The following is a 21,310-nucleotide window of genomic DNA, read 5'->3' on the forward strand; positions in this document are numbered from 1 at the left end:
GTAGTACAGCCAGTCACTAAATCTAAGGGGGCAATTACCTTTTCACTGTGTTGCATCATATGTTGGATGATTTTGTTTATAAAATATGAAACAAGCACTAAACTTTGCTGCTATTTGTTCACTCCCTTCCTTCCTATATCACTAGGACACACCTGAAGCTCTGATAACATTTTGTATCAAAGAAATGAAAAAAAAAAACCTGAAAGGGAACAGATACTTTTTTAAAAATAGAATTATTATACATTGCTTTTTGTTCTTTAAACTTCATTGCTCTAAAGTAGTTGACAACTACCCAAGGCATTTTTATGTGAGGGCTGAAGCTGGGAAGTCCAGAAGGAGAAAGACTGAGAGCAGGCATGCTATTATCAAAGCAAGTGTCAAGAAGTCTTAATTTAAGTAAGAGATGTAAGGTTTAAACCCTGGGGCTGTTATAAACAGAAGCCTTGACTGCTTGATTCTGCAGTAGCTGATCTTCATTATTAGGTCTTAGTATTAAAACAAAACAAAACAAAACAGCAACAACAAAAACAGCCTGTCTATAAGAACTTTGTACTTGAGGCTTCACTGCTAGTTCCTGAGTGAAGGTTTCACTTCTTACAGAGAGATATATTGCTGAGCCCTGGATGACACCCTGACAGCAGGCTCAGTTCCCACCACTCTTGAATGGGGAACTGCAATCCCATCCAAGGTTAAAGATGAAATATCCCCAATGGCTAGGGTGTCCCAGAAACACACTACTGTGATAATGGAGGATTTCAACTACCCTGCATCAACTGGAAATCAAACTCTGCAACAAGTGGGAGATCCAACAGGTTCTTGCCATTACTTGCAAACAACTTCATCATCCAAAGGGTGGAGAAAGGAACTAGAGGATCAGCTATATTGGACTTAATACTTCCTAACAGGGAAGAAGTGGTTGAAGAAGTGGAAGTGGTAGGAACCATGGGAGAGAGTGACCATTTAATAGTAGTATTCACCATATAGCAGGGCAGGAAGAACTGAAAGCAGCCAGACTAGTATTCTAAAGTTCAAGAGAGCTGACTTAAAAAGCTAAGGGGAAAAAGTAGGAAGGATTCCATGGATGGGAAATCCTGAAAGGAAAAACAGTTAAGGAAAATTCTGAGAAAGAAATAATTAAGGCGCACACAAACTATACCAGAGAGTAAGAAAGACCAAAAGGGAGACACACCTGTTGAAACCACCATAGTTGCACCAAGATCTGCCTAATAAACTGAAAAACAAAAAGGACACATTTTAAAAATGCTAAGAGCAGAATATCAGAAAATAGTCCGAATCTTCAAGCATAGTGTCAGGAATAAAAAGCCTAAAATTATGTGGCTTATTGAATTTTTTTCTAGCGGCATGCTCCATATGGCACTATAATAAAGAGAAGCTCAAATTTTAGTTAGATAAGGATGGTAGAATTTAGCATGTTACACTGATTGTAGGGAATCTAAATATTGGCACTGACTTGTAATAACAAATTGGTTAATGGACTAACATTCTTTAACATTAATGGTTTTAACATATTTAAATATGTTAATATTTCAAGCAATATTTTATCAAAATAATATTTCATTGTTAATTAGCCTACTGCATAATTTTATTCACTTAGTGGATAAGTGAGTAAATAAATTAAAATCACTAAATTTAACAGTTGAGAAGTTTAATATTTTATACACAAAGCAGTTTTATAATTTAAGTCTTAAAAAACCTAATGTACTAGAACTTGCACTTACAGGGTCTTTTATTTTCTCCCAAACTTGTAAGAAATTTCTTTAGAAATTATTTAGAAAAAATATAGAAAAGAAGAGATTTGAAAAAGGATAATTACATAACTGCAGCAATGTTTGACTTTCCTGTTTCTGTGCTGGAATCAAGTGGTCATCTGGACTTTTGCAACCCAGCCATGATAGCCCTACCAAAACTATACCCAACCTGATACATATTCTTTGATTACACTAGAATTAGTCATTTTTAAATAGAGGGGCAATGGGAGTGGAAGTGTGTGATATCAGGAGGCCATTAACGTGAGGGAAGCTAGTACAAATAGTTCCATATCATCATGGACACATTTCACATTTCCTTTCTTTGGCAGATTTTCCCTGGAGCAGAAGGATGGCCCTTTCCAAAATATTTTGGATCTTGTGGCCGTCTAATAGTGACAGCCAGTACTAGACCTCTGAAGGAATTTTATGGCTCATCTTCTGATGTGACAGCAGATCTAGCTCTTCAACTCCTCGCTATTATTGATTTTATGATGAATAACGACCTGAACTATTTCTTCTACTTTACTCATGTTGATGCTGACACATTTGGTGTTTTCAACAATGGACAACTCTTTATCCAGGATGCCAGCATGCTAGGAGTCATTGACAAACAAGAAGGTACTCAGATGCATCTTTGAATAATATGTCACAACAGGTTAGGAGGCCGTGTAGAGAGTAAGGAAGATGACTGACAGAAATATGCAAGAGCTGTTACCTAAGTAAAGGAGGCTTAAAGATTTTTAAGCCTTGAGAAATAAGATAATATTCAGAAATAAATCAGGCAGATGCCCCCCTGATTCACTGGAGTATAAGAAGGGGTTGGGAGGGAAGCACAATCAGACTTGCAAGTTTCTGTTATTATAGCCAGTCTCAATAAACGTAGTTCTAGTCTTCCTATGGAGTTGATTTCCTGATCTGGTCTATCTAGTGGGGCTGATAGGTGGGCTGCAAAATACATTCAATTCACTTTTTCTTCAGCTTAACTCATATAATGATAGGTCAATTAATTAATTATATAGGCAGAAAACAGTGTCAAAATGAGCATGTGGCAGATTATAAATATTTCTGTTGAAGCCAGACTAAAGAATTGATTGTCAAAATAGATGGAATTATACACTTTAATACATCTTTAATAAAGTCTTCTCACAATGATGCTTTAAAAGTAACAATAAAAGTAAGTCCAGTAATTAGATACATCATTTGTCAAATAAATATATGAATGAGAGAATGAAAGTAATGTCAAAGTCAACACTGCATGTGCTTATAATGAAAATATTTGCTTACAAGATGATATTTTTAGTATTATTTGCTTGTATATTTATAGTCTGCTGCAATCCAAATTGATTCTTGGCAACATCAGTATCAGGGATATGTTTTTTGCCAAATAGTTTAAGAACTTTTGAGTGCCTTTAGATCTTTGTATTGTTTTATATATTTGTTGCTGGCTTTTATTTTAATGTTATTTTGTACTACATTGCTTTTACTCTTTGTTTCTGATTTATTTCAGTTTTATTCAATGCACTTTTATTATCATAACATTGCTATTATTTTTGTATTTTAAATTTCTCTGTGCTTTACCCAAAGAAAACTGCTTATTGCCTCCTAGTAAATATAATAACAATATATTTATGTTTGTAAGCAAACTTTTTCATTACTTTTTAATAGGCAGAGACTTGAGGAAAAGAGAACAGAAATACAAGGATATATTTAGCTGTTTGGCTGCAGATTGTGAGTCTGTGCTCCCCTCATGTAATTCCATCAAGGAAAGCCAGAGCCTCATCATGGTATGTGAGAAACTTTTGCCTAACCTCTTAAAAGAAAAATTCCAATCACCTCTGCAAGAGAAGATTGACAGCGCTTTGAATATCTGTGCAGAGAGTTTTCTTACTGACCAAGAGATTATCACAGCAACTCAACTGCTAGTCAGCATTTTGAAACCTTTGCAGATCTGTGATTCCCGCTTTGTTTACCGATATCCTGACTGCAAATATAGCACACAACTCTAAATGAATATTTTCTTGGAATGTTGGAGCTATAAATACATGCTTCTTCTGTGGTGGAAGTTGAAAGAATGGACTCACCCAACAAATTCTTCAGAATGTGAGCACTGAATTTGTTCTGGACATTCACTGCCTTCCAGATTAAAAGCCTGTGGCTATTTGGTTTACTTTTTGAAGGCTCACAAAGTTAGAATTGTAGTATCCATGTGATTACATATGTCAAAACTACATATTATTGGTCTTATTCTATCATTTTGTATTTATTTCTACTTTCTGAATTTCAAGAACGTATATCTCTCACAGGGTGTCTTGGGGAGCCAACATCTTTTCAAAGATATATTGGACCTTTCTTAAAGCATTCGCTGCTTCCTATCCATTCTATTCAATCATTCAAAGCAACTATAGATTAAATTCCAAATGATTTATACAAGATCATTTATTCCACTCAGGATAGCAGCCTCCCCATTCTATCTATAAAAATAGGGGAAAAAAATTAAACCCTACATTAGAAGGATAAAACTACACTTGATCTGCAGCAGTGTCATGTCCTCTGTTTGAATTAGTTCTTTTTCAAAGGGGGTAGGGAGCAAGGAAGAGGAATTGTAGGTAATCTACCTAGCTGTCCTTGAGTTCTTCCATTATTACATATTTCCAGGGTTGTTCTTATTCTTTTCTTCCTTTTTAAAATATTAGATAATACATATGTTTATCTGTTAACATTTGAAATGTATTAAATGTGACCTCAAGTTCTGATAAGAAATAATTTTGTCCAATCACAAAAAGTATGAAAAGGAAATTTTGGAGTCCTGCTCTTCTGGAAGATGAGAAAGAGAGAGTACACAAATGGAAACAGTTTAATATTAAATATTGAGGAGAGAGAGAGAGAGAATTTTATGATGGTCCTAGACCAGAGTTACACATTGAAAAAAATAAAAACAAAACATGATAAGAATGTTGCAATTGGTGGTGGGTTCATCAGTGGGCAGTCAAGGTATGTCTAATTTTACAAGGAGTATAACAGAATTTGGCCACGTTCAAGGAAACTAAATCATGCTGGTCTGATAACAACAACTGTACATAAAAAAAGTTCCAAATTTCCTGGGTGTTTTACCAGGTAAGGAGTTATAAAGCAAGTCTGAGGATCTTTATAGAGGGTACAGTATAGCAGGACATGAGCTGTAGTTTCAATAGTCCCTTGTCTGCAGGGGCAGAATTTTAGCTCATGGGGAACGTTTTTATATCGGTCCTCCAAAATTGCTGTGGGGAAAACATTGAAGCATGCTAAATTTAGTGCTCTTTGGAATTTGGAGATGGTTATATGATGTAAATATCTTAATGATTTGAAAAAGGGGGTTTGACATCTCAGAAAAACATTCTTGGGTAGAGAAGACTGGTCCTGTTGGGTTTCACGTCTTTAGTAACTTAAGTATACTTTATGGGATGAGGTAGGAGCATGACAAAAGTGGTTTTGGGCTAGAGGAATTATGGACTACAATTAAAAGAACAGAATGGAGGTAGGGTAGTCAGGTTTGATAAGGAAGATGGGAAAAGCCAGAATTTGATTTCAATAGGAAGGATGAGTAATTTTAGAAAGCTGTTACTAATGAATTAATTCTGGCAACAATAGAAATGGTTTGATGCTGAACTTAGGAATAGTCCAAATACATGGAGCAATAATGCAGAAAGCAGTGGACATGAGATAGAAATTTTTAAAAAGTTGACAAACACATTTGCATTTCTTCTATAATAATAGTAACACACTTAAATATAATGTGATTTTACCTGCAATTTGGAATACTCTAAAATACTTCACTGACACAATAACTTGGTACTATTTTTCTAGAGTTTTTTCTCAAGTCTGACAGAAGGTTGAAGCTGAGAGATTTCAGCATGGATATGGTGCTTAATAGGTTCACAGCGGAGGTGGAATTTTAATGGGAAACTTCTTCCTGACTCCCAGCTCATACTTTTGACCTTTTTGTGAACTGGATTTCAGCTACATTCATCACAGTGTTCTTTTTAATATAAGTAACATAGAATTCAGCTATTCAGTTACTTTACCATCTACTTCTGAAGCTGCCATCTTTCACTGCCTCCTGGAAGAATCCTTTACCCCTGAAAGCTGTGATTGTGCACTTTTCTCCATCCTACTTCTCCTATACTGAAACATACTATTCACTACTTCTAAAAACACAAGAACCCTGTCTGACATAAATAAAAGAGAATCCTGGATGTAAATGCTCAATCATTTTGCTGGGAAATTATTAATAGAAGGAAATGGGGGCAATGCTAAAGATCAGGCATGAAAATTGACATGTTTATATGTATAGTACACAGAGTTTTCATTTTAAAAGCCATACTTGGCTCCAATTAAATACATTTTCTTGTACTGCAGATAATTCAAATGGCCTTTTACCTGTAAAGAAATAAGCACATTTTAAAGTTAACATAGAATCATCTTTAGCTAAAACCCTGAAATAAACTATGCTGGTAATAAAAAAAATTGAGCACTATTATCCGTTTATGAGCTGAAATTTAGCATGATGCCACAAGTATTTTCTCACTGACAGGCTACACTGAAAGCATAGTTTTAGTGTACTATTCTAATTAGAACCAGATATAAAGTAAAATAGAAATAGGATACAAAATATTGATAACAGTAAAGCTTCTGGATAATATACCAGCAGAACTGTTTAAAACCTTACAAGATGATTCGGTTAAAGTGTTATATGAGGCTTGTAACCAATTATGAAAAACATAGCATTGGCAAAAGCGCAGGAAAATATAGATGTATTTTCAATACCAAACAAGGAAAATGGTAAGAAATGCTTAAACTACACTTGCACTTAATGTTTAAGATTTTGCAGTCCAGACATCTACTGTATCTGGAATGAGAACTGCCTGATGTACAAGTTGGATTCAGAATAGGCAGAGGCGTCTGAGATCACATTGCTAACATCTGGTAGAAAGTGAAAAAAGGAAGAGAGTTCCCAAAATACATTTGTTTTGTTAATTATAGACAGGCTTTTCACTTTGTGTGTTTGTGTGTGTGTGAGTATGTGTATGTGCCTTTGAGTCAGTTTTGACTCCTGGCAACTGCCTGAACAAGTCCCTGCAGTTTTCTTGGCAAGGTTTCAGAAGTGGTTTGCCCTTGCCTGCTTCCTAGGGCTGAGAAAGAGGGACTGGCCCAAGCTCTCTCAGCCCTAGGAAGGAGGCAAAGGCAAACCACTTCCAAAAATCTTGCCAAGAAAACTGCAGGGACTTGTTCAGGCAGTTGTCAGGAGTCAACAGTGACATCAAAAATAAACAACAACAAAAAAAGTGGGAGATAATTGCCACAACTAGCTTATGCTTATCAATGCTCTGAAATATTCCCAATCACAGAAATGAATGGGGACTTAAATTTGTCTTGCTGACTAATTGTCTTACTGGAAATTCCCATGAATAACTTATTCTGACTGCTATCCCCTAAAAGCACAGTAATCATGTAGCCTTGAAAAAATAGCTCCCTAAAACTGAGGCTGTTTTATTTCATGCCAGCCAAATACATTTCAAAATCAGGAAGTACACTAGAGAAAAAATCAATTTCCCAAATGTTATACCACTATGTAAGCATTAAGGTTGAGCACTAAAAATGTAAAATTCCTTTTCAGGTTGTACAATATAATCTTCCCTTGGAGATCCTGTCCCCAGAGATGATCTTTAGAGAGGAGGAGGATCCCATGTAGCACCAGTTTTAAAAGGATGGTCTGTTCACTAATTCATAAATAATCTCGACACAAAACACTGTATTGCTAGGCAAGTCATACAGTCTAAGTAGTTTATTGGGATCTATCAAATCTTTGGTTCCCAAGAGTAATATATGAGTATATAAATGTGACAAACAAACAAACAAACAAATAACGGAGGACAAGTTGATCCTTTTTGGTAAGTAGTAGATATTCAAAATGCTTTCAACTAATTTATATCCCATCTAAGAAAAGCTTGCTTGCGTATTTATTTATTCATACATACATACAGTCGTGTGAAAAAGAAAGTACGCCCTCTTTGAGTTCTATGATTTTATGTATCAGGACATAATAAAAATCATGTGGCCCTTAGCAGTTCTCAAAAGTAGGTAAATACAACCTTAGATGAACAACAACACATGACATATTAGACCATGTCATCATTTATTTTACAAAAAGCCAAAATGGAGAAGCCATGTGTGAAAAGCTAAGTACACCCTTACTGCTTCCATAGGTATGGAGAGGCTAAGTAGCAGCCAGCTGCTGCTAATCAAATGCCCTTGATCAACTGATCATCAGCAAGTGTGACTACTTCCATAAAAGCCAAGGTTTTAGGAGTTTGTTGGTCTTGAGCACTGAGGTGTGTGTTAATACAATACCAAAGAATAAAGACATCAGCAATGATCTTAGAGAAGCAATTGTTGCTGCCCATCAATCTGGGAAGGGTTATAAGGCCATTTCCAAACACTTGAAAGTCCATTACTCTACAGTGAGGAAGATTATTTACAAGTGGAAACATTCAAGACAGTTGCCAGTCTTCCCAGGAGTGGAAGTCCCAGCAAATTCACCCCAAGGTCAGACCGTGCAATGGTTAGAGAAATTGCAAAAAATCCAAGAGTTTCATCTCAGACTCTACAGGCCTCTGCATGTTAAATGTTAAAGTTCATGACAGTACAATTAGAACAAGACTGAACAAATATGGTTTGTTTGGAAGGGTTGCCAGGAGAAAGCCTCTTATCTCTAAAAAGAACAGGGCAACATGGCTTAGGTTTGCAAAGTTGCATCTGAACAAATCACACGATTTCTGGAACACTGTCCTTTGGACAGACAAGACCAAAGTGTAGATGTTTGGCCATAATGCACAGCGCCACGTTTGGCAAAAACCAAACACAGCATATCAGCACAAACATCTCGTACCAACCGTCAAGCACGGTGGTGGAGGGGTGATGATTTGGGCTTCTTTTGCAGCCACAGGACCTGGGCACCTTGCAGTCATTGAGTCGACCATGAACTCCTCTGTATACCAAAGTATTCTAGAGTCAAATGTGAGGCCATCTGTCTGACAGCTAAAGCTTGGCCAACACTGGGTCATGCAACAGGACAATGATCCCAGGCACACCAGCAAATCTACAACAGAACGGCTGAAAAAGAAAAGAATCAAGGTGTTGCAATGGCTCAGTCAAAGTCCAGACCTCAACCCGATTGAAATGCTGTGGCGGGATCTCAAGAGAGCTGTGCATAAACAAATGCCTGCAAACCTCAATGAACTGAAGTGATGTTGTAAAGAAGAGTGGGCCAAAATTCCTCCACAACGATGTGAGAGACTGACAAAGTCATACAGAAAATGATTACTTCAAGTTATTGCTGCTAAAGATGGTTCTACAAGCTATTGAATCATAAAGTGTACTTAGTTTTTCCCACATGGCTTCTCCATTTTGGCTTTCTTTTTGTAAAATAAATGATGACATGATGTAATATGTCATGTGTTGTTCATCTGAGGTTGTATTTATCTACTTTTGAGAACTGCTAAGGACCAGATGATTTTTACTATGTCCTGATACGTAAAACCATAGAACTCAAAGAGGGTGTACTTTCTTTTTCACACAACTCTATATGCACACATACATATGCACACACACACACATGCATACACACATACAACCCCTGCCTTTTATTCAGGGGTTCAAGGCGGTGGTCAGTGTTCTCTCCTCCACACAAGAACCCTACATGGCTGAGAGAGAATGACTGGCCCATAACCACCCAGTGACCCTCTGTGGCTGAACCTGTGTCTCTCCCCCCACCCGTCCCTGCCCTTTACTGACACTTAACCACTATATCACACTTCCATGGTTTTCTATTCCTGATTTAACCTTAATGTGTGAACTCTCTTGAAGAATTCAGCAGCAAAAAGGTAGAAGTTTGGAAATAAAAAAAATCAAGTAATTGCACAAGGTACTATGGAATACAAAAAATCAAAATAGGAAATAATTAAGCTTTTGTAATTCATGATCATGGTGAAGCAGAGATTCAAGTCTATGAGCTAAATTCCATCCCAAAGCCACCGTGCTAATCCAGACATAGAATTATACAGCTGGAAGAGACCATTTAGGCCAGAGTCCAATCCTTTCTCAGTGCAGGAATTCATAATAAAGCCTCCCAGACAGACAGCTGTCCAGCCTCTATCCAAGCACATCCATTGAAGAAGAAACCACAATTTATCTGGCTCGTTGGTTCCAGTGTTAAACAGTTTTGGTGTTTTTTGTTTTTAAACTTCAATTGGAATCTGCTTTCCTGTAACTGAAATCTATTGTTCCATGTCCTATACTCCAGAATGAAATAGAAGTCCTATTTGATATTCTTGCAGGCTTTTGAAGAGTTTCTAGTTCTCCGATCCTCTCTGTAGCCCTTGTCTGATCCTCTGTTCTGATTTCTCTAAATCTTTTTTTTAAGTGTTGTGCCCAGACCTGGACATAGCAATTGAGGTAGAGGCTAGCAATGAAGAATAGAATGCAGTGATTACTTCCAGTGATTTGGAAATGATACTTCTGCAGCCTAAAACTGCATCTGCTTTTTTCCCCACATTACACTGCTTGCTAATATTCAGTTTGAAACTACTATTTGAAGAACTAACCAAGCCAGACATCCCCCATCCTATACCTGTTTTTGGTTTTTCCTATGTGAAAAACTTTGCACGTCTCTCCATTAAATTACACTATTTTTAGCCCAATTTTCCACTATATTATTATTTTTTTAAATCAATCTTCCAGGGTATTAGCAATCTTATGGAATTTTGTTTCATCTGCAAATATGACTAGCATCCCCTCAGACCTCTTCATCCAAATCATTAATGAAATTATAGAAGACAGAGGACTCAGAACTGATCCCGTGGGATCCTTTTTAATACTCCAATTTAATGAGAAACTCTTTGAATACAATTTTCAAGCCAGCTACATATTTATTTAATAACCATGCCATCCAGCTATACTTAACTAGTTTGCTTATCAGCATGTCATGGGGGGGATTTTGTGAAATAAAGTCAATATATGTATGTCCACAGCATTTCCACAATCTGTTAGGGAAGATACGTAATCAGAAAATGAGATTACTCTGGCAAGATTTGTTCTTGGTAAATTGATACTGATTTCTAGTGAAGACTGTAGTGTCTTCAAGGTGTTTACAGATCAAGCTCTTTAATTACATGCTGTAGAATCCACCCAGCTATTGAGATCAGACTGATTGCTCTTCAGTTTACTGGATCCTCTTTTTGCTCCTTTTCAAAGTTAGGGACATTTGTTCTCCTCCAATTATCTGGCAGTTCACCAGTTTTCCAGGAGTTCTGAAAGATGCTGGGAAACTTTGATACTGGATTTGAATGTTAGTAATTTGCATTGGTTTGCTGTGCTGTTTTAGTTTATATTGTTTGATGTTGGCACTTAAAAGCCCATTTTGGAACTGAAACTACTGTATACCTCCCTAAACCTGCAAAGCTAAAAATTGCAATCATCTCTGCTAGCCGATGAGAAACAGGAAACCACAAAGAGCTGAAAGTCTACAGAATTTCAAGGATACAGAAAACGGGTGAAGACTGCAGCCCAGGAGGATGAAATTTACCCCTACTCTCAGAAAATTACTGAGTTGCCTGAAGTGGACATAAGTTACACAGCACATCTTGACAAATCCTGAGGTGAGGGCTACCGAGATAATCATTCTGGGAGAAAAGAAGCAAAGATCAGGCAAAATACAGAGTCAGGAGGAGGAAAGGTGGGATCATTGGCCTGGATACAAGAAAATAAAAGGTACTGTGTTTCAGCTAGAGCCTGCAGGACACTCCATCCTTGCTTGTACTCTAGTCACATGTTCAACCTTGCACCCCACTTGTTTTCTGCACCTGCAACTCACCTTGCTGGGAATTAACAAAGGATTACCACCCAGCCTGATCCTGCATCTTGGTAACTTACTTCTGCTTTTAAGTATAAAGGGCCTTTCTTTCTTACCTCTGTACTTGTCATTTACATTGTTTCCACGTATAACTGCTTGCTTGCAATTTCTGTAAAGATTGAATAGTTACAACTCCCTGGTTTCTATTAATAACTTTGGTTGTAATTATGCCATAAGAGGAGGAAGTGGTGGTTAGAAAACTTTTCCATGTCTGCACCTGTCTGAGTGCAGATGTCCAAGCAGCTTCTACTCAGAACTGATCCAACTGATTATAAGAAAAGTGAAAGTAATTAAATATTCTGGTTTTCTTGGTGGCAGATTATCTGCAGTGAGACATGGTTAGTTGAACATGGTGAGGTGGAAATGCTCTTTGTGCAAAGCACATCATAATAAATTGAGCTAAGTGTTTATTAGGCAGCCCCAAAATTAGTTGAATGATTTGAGTGTGAGCACTGGAAATCCACCACTGGCATAGCTTTAACAGTAAAGCATACATTTGCCTTCTTCATCAATCAGCTGCAATACTGATTCTGTTCTGTTCACTTAGCATCCTTTTCTCATTTCAGCTTATTTTGAGCTTTTGCTTTCTTGAAACTAACTCTTCAGTTTTGGGCTAGTCAATTTCTTCCTGTATGTCTTTGATCTCAAATCTTCATTGAGGCTTTTGTGCAGCCCCGTCATCATTTTCTTCTGTCCTCCAGTTTTTCCTCAATGGGATTACTTGTCATTAATATTTCTTTATGAACTCCTATCATCTTGAGCTTCTTTTCCCTTTACCTTCCTACATATCACTGCTTTGAATTCATTAAAAGTTGTGACTTTTAAGTCCAAACTAAGAGGAACAGTTGTGAAATGGGTGGCCATATAAATTGATCTAAATAAATAAAAAGGCTTAACCACTCTTTCTCTTAAAATTAAGAACCTCAGTATTACAGTCACTTCTCTTCAAAGTTCTTATACTTTCTCAACTAAATCTTTATTAAATAGTAATAGATCAAAGACAGCTGATCCTCTTGGCATTCCTCTACTCTTTGAAGGATAAAATTGTCATTAAGACAAGTCAGGAATCTCCTGGAAGGGCAATGTTTGACTTTCTAGTCTGCCAGCCAATGTTGCAGTAATTAAAGTTATTACTTTATGCCTCTTTGAAAGATTTCCAATTTGCTTTTAGAAAAGCATCACCCAAATATTATTTATTTGGTGATAGTAAAATCCAACAATAGTTTTATTTGCTTCTGAATTTACTTTAACCCAGATACTCTCTACAGTATAATCAAGCCCTTTCATTTGAATTTGTGAACAGAGATGGGTATTTTTAATAAACAAGGTACCTCCTCAAACTTGAGTAATCTCTATCCCTTACAGGATACAATTTACAGCACACTGAACCTCTTAGGCCTAAGTGATGGTGGACCTCACAGGCCTACATCAAAGAAAGGAGATGATGAAGACATCTGCCAAGAACATATGTGACAGCAGATGATAAGCTAGTAGGCATGGCCTATGGACAAAACCTAGATAAGGTATTAAGAACATGGAAACAAACTGCTCCTTCCTAGAGTAAAGGAGGATAATTTCCTAGAACAATTTAAAGCAGTGGAGAAATCAAGCAACACTAATTATTTGCATTCTTGGCAAACTGCCTGTCAGCCCCACAAGGTAGACAAGGCTTGAAAAGCAATTCCACAGGAAGATTAGAACTACAGTTTATTGGTAGGCTATAACAACAAATCTTGCAAGTTGGACTGTGCTTTTTCTCTCTTCTCTCTTATACCCCAGTGAATCAGGGAGGGGCCAACCTAAGTCTTTTAATATTATCTCTGTTCTCAGGACTTAGGGAATGCTTTTGTTCTTTTTGCTTACATAACAGTTTCTGAATATTTATTTCAAGGCTTCCTCCCTGGCTTAATACACTGCCAAAGTAAATATCATGTTTATTTGCGAATTATTGTATAAAGATGCATATTGACCTGATTGCAGAAAGTTGGTATTTTATCTTATACATGCCTTCCACTGCTATAGAAAACGGCACAAATTATCAGATTCTCACATTTCTTTTCCTGGATCTTGCCTTTAAACAAGACAGGCCTTGCAAATTCATCTTAAGAATTACCTATTAGAAATCAGATGTTCACAGGAAATTAGGAAATTCATGTTATGCCTAAGCTTTTTATTTTGGGAATATCATTTCATGCAGGTTATGGAGGTTAAACATTGTGTTATATTCAATAGTGGAAGACCTATAGTTTTATCTCAAAACAAATATATATTATTTTTTTCCTGAAAATGCACAGGTTTTAGATTGCTCCATTCTGTTACCTCACAAAATCTATTTTATTATTTTATGTTTAGATTAGTTTTGTTTTTATTTCAATCCTAAAAATAAGTGGGGTATATGGAATGGGTAAAAAAAAAGCAATGCTGAGTCTGCAAAACAGAAATTATTTGGTATCATCTGTGACTATGGAAGATACCTACTATTACTTGGGTCAAATATCTTTAGGATTGCGCTATGATAATTCTATTGGAGCAAAGGAACATTTTCTCACTGAAGGGATATTTTACCTATAGGATTTCAGCACTGAAGCTCAATAGCCTCTTCACTGGAAGTATGCAGAATAGATATTACTTTAGTCCTTTGTTCACTTTGTAAATTGATTCTGTTATCACATCAAATGAAACATACAGGAAGTACTAAGGCAGTAAGAATTCTCCCTTGCCAAGTAAACAGTTCTGCTCTTGGGCATTTGAAATAAACCATCTTTGTTTTTATAAGCAGTTTCAGTTTACTTATTGAACAGTACAAACCATATCTGTGGGGCTAAGATAAGTACCAGTTCCCTTTTGCACCATACTCAAAAGTGTTTGCTGTGCATTAGGTTGATTCTGAAATTATTATCTGAAGTACTGTCATAAGGTAACTCTGTTTTGAACCCATTTCTGGTCTTAGGATAATTTCGGATTTTCCTCTGATCCTTCCAGAAGCATGATCTGCTGAGAACAATGTAAGAACCATTATTTCAACAAATCTTGATTATTTCTTTCAACAACATCAAATGTAATATGACATTTATGGAACTTAACAATTATCAGTTCAATGCAGAAGTTTATGAATCAGTAAACTAATCCACTGGGATGAATAAAGAACTTGGATTTCAATTTAATGGGTTTTCATGTGACAGCTGAAGCAGTATGGGAGCAACTGGATAAAAAGAAATACTATCAATTTTAAACAAAGAACATGCCCTAAAGGACACTAATGCTTTAAAAATTTATCAGTGATTTGAATTACATAATAAGCAAAAATATAGCATGATTTGTACTTAAGACAATGTAGCCATATGCTTGCTAAAAAAAACAACTGGAATGTACATTTCTTATTTTGGTTAGGTAAAGATATCATTCTCAAACTATTTCCTGTATAACTCCTTACTAAATTTCAAGGTGCCTAAATTGAATCTTCAAAATCCCATTAAAGGTATATTTCATTGGAGCTGCTAACTAGGTTATTTCATTTATTACTTCTACAATTTGGCATCAGCTATTAGTCTGTCATTGCAGGAAGTGCAATTTAACAATAAATCAGTCTGAAGGACATATATCTTGAGGATACATACCATATATATATATTTAAAAATAATCATACTTTTGTAAGCAATATTTACAGTAGACACCTCAATTCTACCATATATATGTAAAACTTAAAAACAAGAAAATTTTACGCTCTAATCTTTATACATATATTTATATTCAGTTTTATATATATTTATATATATTTATATATATATATAATATATATACACACACGCAAAAGAGTATATATAAAATATATATAACCAGATTTTTAAAAAATCAACAATAATGGGGCCATGTACATAATTTTTTAAAACTCAAACAATACAAAACTTTAAACATTAAACAATTTTAATAAAAGTTTCTGTACAATGCTAAGCAGTTTTATTTACATATAGAAAATGTAATAGGAGTAGTGTTTGAAATTACAGAACTCCTTAAAATTTCAATGGCAGGTAATCTGGAAAAAATAACAGCATTCCATTCACAAATATTTTCAAGCAATAAATATGTATTTATAAATAGTGTAAATTTACATCAAGATTAGAAACAAAATCACAAATCTGAAGTTTATTCTTTAGTCTATGTGCAACCCATTTATCTTTGTGACTTGGCTGTTAATTTTTTAAAATTTTATTTAGGAAACAAAAAGTAACCATCATGGTTTCAAAACAAGACAGAATAACATAAAAGCAGTAGAAAAAAAGTATCACCTAAGTTTCACATTAAAAAAAAAAGTAGCCCAAAGAAAGACATAAAATTCTAACTACCTTACACAGAAAGGACCAGCTAAGCCAGTACTTTTCCAAGAAGAAGGAAATAAAAATGTTTGAAGAGGAGTCAGGTAGGGAAATTGATGAAACCAATTCATCAGCCCAGAAACAGAGAAATAGAAAAAAGGTGGTCTTCAAGTCAGTAGTCTGTATAATGGTGCCAGTTTTGTCAGATATATACAAAACATGGGATTTTTTTTTCCAATTCAGCTGAATGAGCTTTCTATTTTTTAAAATTCTGGAGTAGGAGCTGTGCTCTCTCCTGTCCAGTTGGTTGACACTCCACACTTGGAAGGTTGCATAGACACAGCTTTCAGCCAGCAGCCTTATGGGATCGCTACAAAAATCCGTGGTGCAGAACTGGGTCACTTCCTGAATATCAGAAAAGGTTTTATGTAAATGTCCTTGGAAATATGTCAAGATGAAGATGATGGCAATGGAGGTGCCTGAAAAGAGAAAACACATCACATTTACCTTAAAAAAAACCAAAAAACCCCAAACCCTGATATGTGGCAAGTGTCCAGTCCATACAGATGATATTGACCTCACCTATAGTATTTTTTGAAAAACTATTCTGGATGCTGCTCCACTGGAGTTTTTCAAAATACTTTACAATTTCAGTGCTGACAAAGTTTATGAACCTTTTAGAACTATCTGCAATCCTGAACTAGTTTAACCCATAATGCAATTAGAGCTTCATCTAAAAGCTATTAACAGAATCTGATTAAACAAAGAACACACAAAATGGCGTACTGTACTGTGACATGTGCAAACATATTCATTATCTCTTTGCTGGAAAAAGGATAATCAACTCCTAAGGATTAAGTTGAGTTAAGTGTTCTAATTTATGAGATGACCATCAGATGCAAGTTTGAGGGGCCCCACTCCATAAGACACACACACACACACACACATATTTTGGTTGTCACCATCAAAGTGTGCTCTTCTTGACATATTTCTGGAAGTGAACTGTGCTCCAATTAAATGAGATCTCTGTAGACCTCAAAAACATATTGTCAATGCTCACAAGACTGAAAAGAGATACAAACCCATAGCCAAAACTATGGTCTCCATCAGTTCAGTCTGTCTGACAGTATACAAATGGAGAAAAAGTAACGTCACTATTACTCTTCTCAGGACCAGTACTTCAATAAAAATCACCCCAAGAGCAAGGTGTACAATACTCCAAGAGGCCAAAGAAAACTCCAGGGTGATGGCAAAAGATCTGAAAGCTACCAGAGTGATGTATTCATGGAATGATACCAGGAAGGCAATCCCTGCTGGATGATCCAGCAGGCTATTGGAACAATGTTCTGTGGACAGAGGAGATGAAAATGATACTTTTTGACATGAATGAGAAACATTGTGTTTAGAGAAAATAATACATTCCATTCCAATAAAAGAACCTCATCCCAACAGTGAAGCATGACAGTGGGAATATTATGGTTTGAGGCTGCTTTGCAGCCCCAGGACTTGAACAGCTTGCCATCGTTGAGAAAACAATGGATTCGAAACAGTACCAGAAATTTCCACAAGATAATGTCATGATATCTATCTGTCAGCTAAAGCTTAAACCAATGTGGATCACACAGCAGGACAAAAATCCTGAACACACAAAGCACAATTTTTACATTTTGGAATGACCGAGTCCAAGCCTTGATTTTAATTCAAGATACTGGCAAGGCCTAAAGTGAGTAGTTTATGGAAGACAGTCCAAAAATATCAATGAGTTCAAGCAGTTTTATAAAGAATAATGGAGCAAAATACCTCCAAGTCAGTATGTGGGAATGATCAATAGGTAAAGAAACATTAGGTTGAAATCTGCTACATGGGGTACCATCACTACTAAATCAAAAGTTTCACCTACTTTTCCCAAAACAAGCAGTGAATATTGGCTTAATATGCTCTATGTGTTATTTTTCTAACCAGAATCTCTGTATATGTTAATAGGACTTTGATGAAGCTCAGATAACACTGTAGGTCAGAGTATTGTAGGATTATGCGTTAATGCAGGATTCTAAAGAGTTCACAGTTTCTCTAATCCCCAGAATCAGAGGACATTTTAACTTTTATTCATTTGCTTCAGTTCATTTAGAGACATATATCCTTCAAACTTCCATAATCTTCCTAACTTCTCATGTGTAAACAAACAGAGCTCTCGGCTTTCTTGCTTCTCTCCTCTCTGGTTCCCTGTCTACTTGAAATTTTATTCTTAAGAGTTCAGAAATGACCTGAATTACTACAGGAAATTATTTTGAAGGATCCAGATAAATAAAGGTGATGGTGGAAATCACTGAAACTTACACTTAAGTACATTAGAAAAAGTTAGGATTTAAAGTCAAGTGCTTGAACCAGAGGGGATATGAGCTTGTTTTTCATTTTCATTTGACAAAACTGGCCACCCCCCGCCCCCAGCTTATCAAGGAAGATAGGAACATCTTAAAGTAGACACAAAGAGTATTTGCAGAAGGGTAACAGCATCAACAAACTTCCCAGAAGATAGTAAAGAAAACCAATGGATGGGAGTGAGAGATGGAGGAAAGGCCCAAGTCAGTCAAGAAGAGCTTCTGTGCTCTGAAGTTTCACAATATATTCCAGGGTCTCAGTATAAATAAGTTTTCTGGCCCCAAGATGAAGAGTAACTGCCACAAGATTCAAGGTCTAAGAAAAAGGACTCTAGAGGCTTTGAAGCTCTTGCCTCTGCCCTGAAGAAGAGACAGTGATGGGAGTATTGGAGACTCCCCACTGAGAGTATTGGAGACTCCCCACTGAGAGGGACTAAAGTTTACTTACTGGACAGGCTATAAAGAAAAGTCTTTAATGATATAGCCACACATTGCCTTAAAGTCACCTACAAAGTATTATGAAGCACTTGCCAGGAGGCTAAGCATGCTGGAGTTACAGGTGGTGATAATGGAAATTTTCCAGATGAGGAACTCCTGGTAAGAGATGGACTGCCATCTAATGAAAACTGGGGAAAATACACTTGAAAGATGCTTTGCAAACAGAGTTCTATAACCTGAATTGTATGGGGGAAGGAGAAGAGGGGAAATAATAAAGTACTGAGAACAGGACTGAAGGGTTATGCAGAATATGGAAGGGCCCAATAATGAATACATAAATATAGGAAAGAATATGCCAAGTCACAAGACCGAAGAATTCCAGTGATACAAATGTAGAATATGGAGAACAAACAAAAATCATAATGCCAGGAAGCCAATAAGATTTAGCAGGCATTACGGAAACGTGATTGGCCAAAACTCATGAGTACATTGAAAGAATTGAAAGTTACGACTTATTCAAAAGGAATAGACAGACAAAAATGGGAGAAGAAATGGTGTTACTTGTGAAAAAACAGCACGCATGTATTGAAATCCAGAAATCTGAGAATGAGGTCCTGCTGAAAGCATTTGTATACAACTACAAGCAAAGGGAAAAACAAACCCAAACATATTATTGTGGGCATATGCTACTGATTGTCAAGCAGAAGATTTGGTATGTTTCTACTTTAGCAAAGTATTTCATAAGATTTTAATAGAGAAGATGATAAAATGTGGGCTGAACTAGGTTATCATGAGCTGGATATAGAGCTGTCTGAACAGTTGTAGCTAATTGCTCTGAGTCAAGTTGGAGGAAAGTGTCAAGTGCCAAACCACAAAGTTTCTTTTTACTATCAAGATCAAGAGAAGTCACATTTTCTTTGTGTTCTGCATTGGTCAGACTTCATGCAGAACACTGCAAATGGCTCTGGACCCTGCATAAAGGACAGACATTAAAAACTGAAGAGTGTCCAGAGGAAAGCCACCAAGATGATCAGGGGACTGGAAGGAAAAATTTGTAAGGAATAGTTGGGAGGAACTGGGTATGCTTAGTCTGGAGATGAGAAGACTGAAAGGCGACATGGGGCAGAGTTGTTCTAAAAGACAGATAAGAAACAATGGGTTTAAATTACAAAGTAGTAGTTTTTTGCTGGACATGGAAAAAAGATCCTAACAGTAAATGTTTCTCAACAATAAACAGGATGCTTCAAGAAGTAGTAGATTTCCTTCACTGGGGGGCGGGGGTGGGTTTAAAAAGAATTTGGATAGCCATTTGTTGGGGATGGTGTAATAGTGCATTCTTGCAATGGGTAGAGTTGGGCTAGACAATCTCCAAGAATCCTTCCAGTGCTTACATCTATGAATGCATGATTCTCTAATTTTCTGTTATGTTACTTCCATGAGAAAGAGGCTACTGGCTGAGTTAGGTCCTGGAGAATAATTTAGAATCTAAAAATACTGTAGGAAATATTTTTCTATGGGGAAAGGGGAGCACAGCTGGTTGCAGTCAGGCCAGTTTCATGCTGCATGAAGAGAAAACTCTGCTGCTAAGTGAAGCAGTCGCTAAGTGGGAAATCACATGACCACGGCTGTGCTTTCTGGATGGAAAGAGACAAGACTACCGTACTCAGTTTCACACCTTCGGCTTTTGTTTGCCTCCTAACCACTCCTTTGCCCTTTGGAATGCTCAAGTGCCTACTTACTGTCTTGCACTCATCAAAAGCAATGTGACTGCACCGACAGCCTGGGACTGGGAGCTGCAGGCGCGCTACGCAAACAGCTTACTCTCTCGCAATCCCTTCCTCTTCAATCTCTCCACCCTGTGAGGGGTGGGGAAGGAAGCAATTTCTGTAGGTTTGCCTCACCTTTCCCCCCTCCTGCAGAGTGGAGAAAGCAATGTGATCAGGCTGGGAGCTGTGGGCATGCTACGCAAACAACTTACAGTACTCTGAGATTGGAGAGAAAGGGATTTCAGGAAAGTAAGCTGTTTGCATAGTGTGCCCATGGCTCCCAGCCCCGGGCTGCTGGAGCAACTGCACTGCTTTCATTGTGCAGAAGAGCAAACAGCTTACTTTCTTGCAATTCCTTCCTCTCGAATCTCTCTGCTCTGCAAGGGGGGAAAGAAAGAAAAAAAATGTAGGTCAGGCACAGGACAATGTGTACTGACTGTAATGGCAATCATGTGACTGAGGGGCACTGCAAAGGTCATAAATTGGCTGTAAAGCTATTTTTTCAGCACAATCGTAACTTTGAATGGTTGCTGATCGAGTGGCCAGTAAGTGAGGACTACTTGTGATCATAAGCCCCATCAGGGAAGCATCTTTCTGTTTACTTTTTAAATGAACAATATGTAACATGTTGTATTATGTATTTATTGAGTATTGATAGAACCAGAACCAGAACCAAGCTGTTTAAAAATGAAAAAAAGGC

The 21,310-nt window shown here is 36.8% G+C and overlaps 2 protein-coding genes across 9 annotated transcripts in view; one reads left to right on the forward strand and one right to left on the reverse strand.

Annotated features, from left to right (window-relative positions):
• The window catches only part of DIPK2B (divergent protein kinase domain 2B), a 32,010-nt gene extending 25,165 nt beyond the window's left edge, over positions 1–6,845 (forward strand). The window contains exons 4-5 of one of the 3 annotated variants that reach the window (XM_088144727.1): positions 2,351–2,387; positions 3,435–6,845. In XM_088144727.1, coding sequence (XP_088000853.1) covers positions 2,351–2,387; positions 3,435–3,775 — 378 coding nt within the window. In that variant the 3' untranslated portion in view covers positions 3,776–6,845. Of the gene's footprint in view, positions 1–2,098; positions 2,388–3,434 lie in introns of all 3 variants that reach the window. The other 2 variants (XM_088144726.1, XM_088144725.1) reach the window with 2 other exon arrangements.
• Positions 6,846–9,665: 2,820 nt separating this feature from the next.
• The window catches only part of KDM6A (lysine demethylase 6A), a 185,488-nt gene continuing 173,843 nt past the window's right edge, over positions 9,666–21,310 (reverse strand). For 2 of the 6 annotated variants that reach the window (XM_088144732.1, XM_088144733.1), the window contains one exon: positions 9,666–16,507. In XM_088144732.1, coding sequence (XP_088000858.1) covers positions 16,478–16,507 — 30 coding nt within the window. In that variant the 3' untranslated portion in view covers positions 9,666–16,477. The remainder of the gene's footprint in view (positions 16,508–21,310) is intronic. The other 4 variants (XM_088144729.1, XM_088144728.1, XM_088144731.1 and 1 more) reach the window with 2 other exon arrangements.

Source organism: Python bivittatus, unplaced genomic scaffold, assembly GCF_059951505.1.
Source record: "Python bivittatus isolate LINGU-HERP-01145 unplaced genomic scaffold, Pbiv_v1 ctg000350_np1212, whole genome shotgun sequence".
Taxonomy (NCBI): domain Eukaryota; kingdom Metazoa; phylum Chordata; class Lepidosauria; order Squamata; family Pythonidae; genus Python; species Python bivittatus.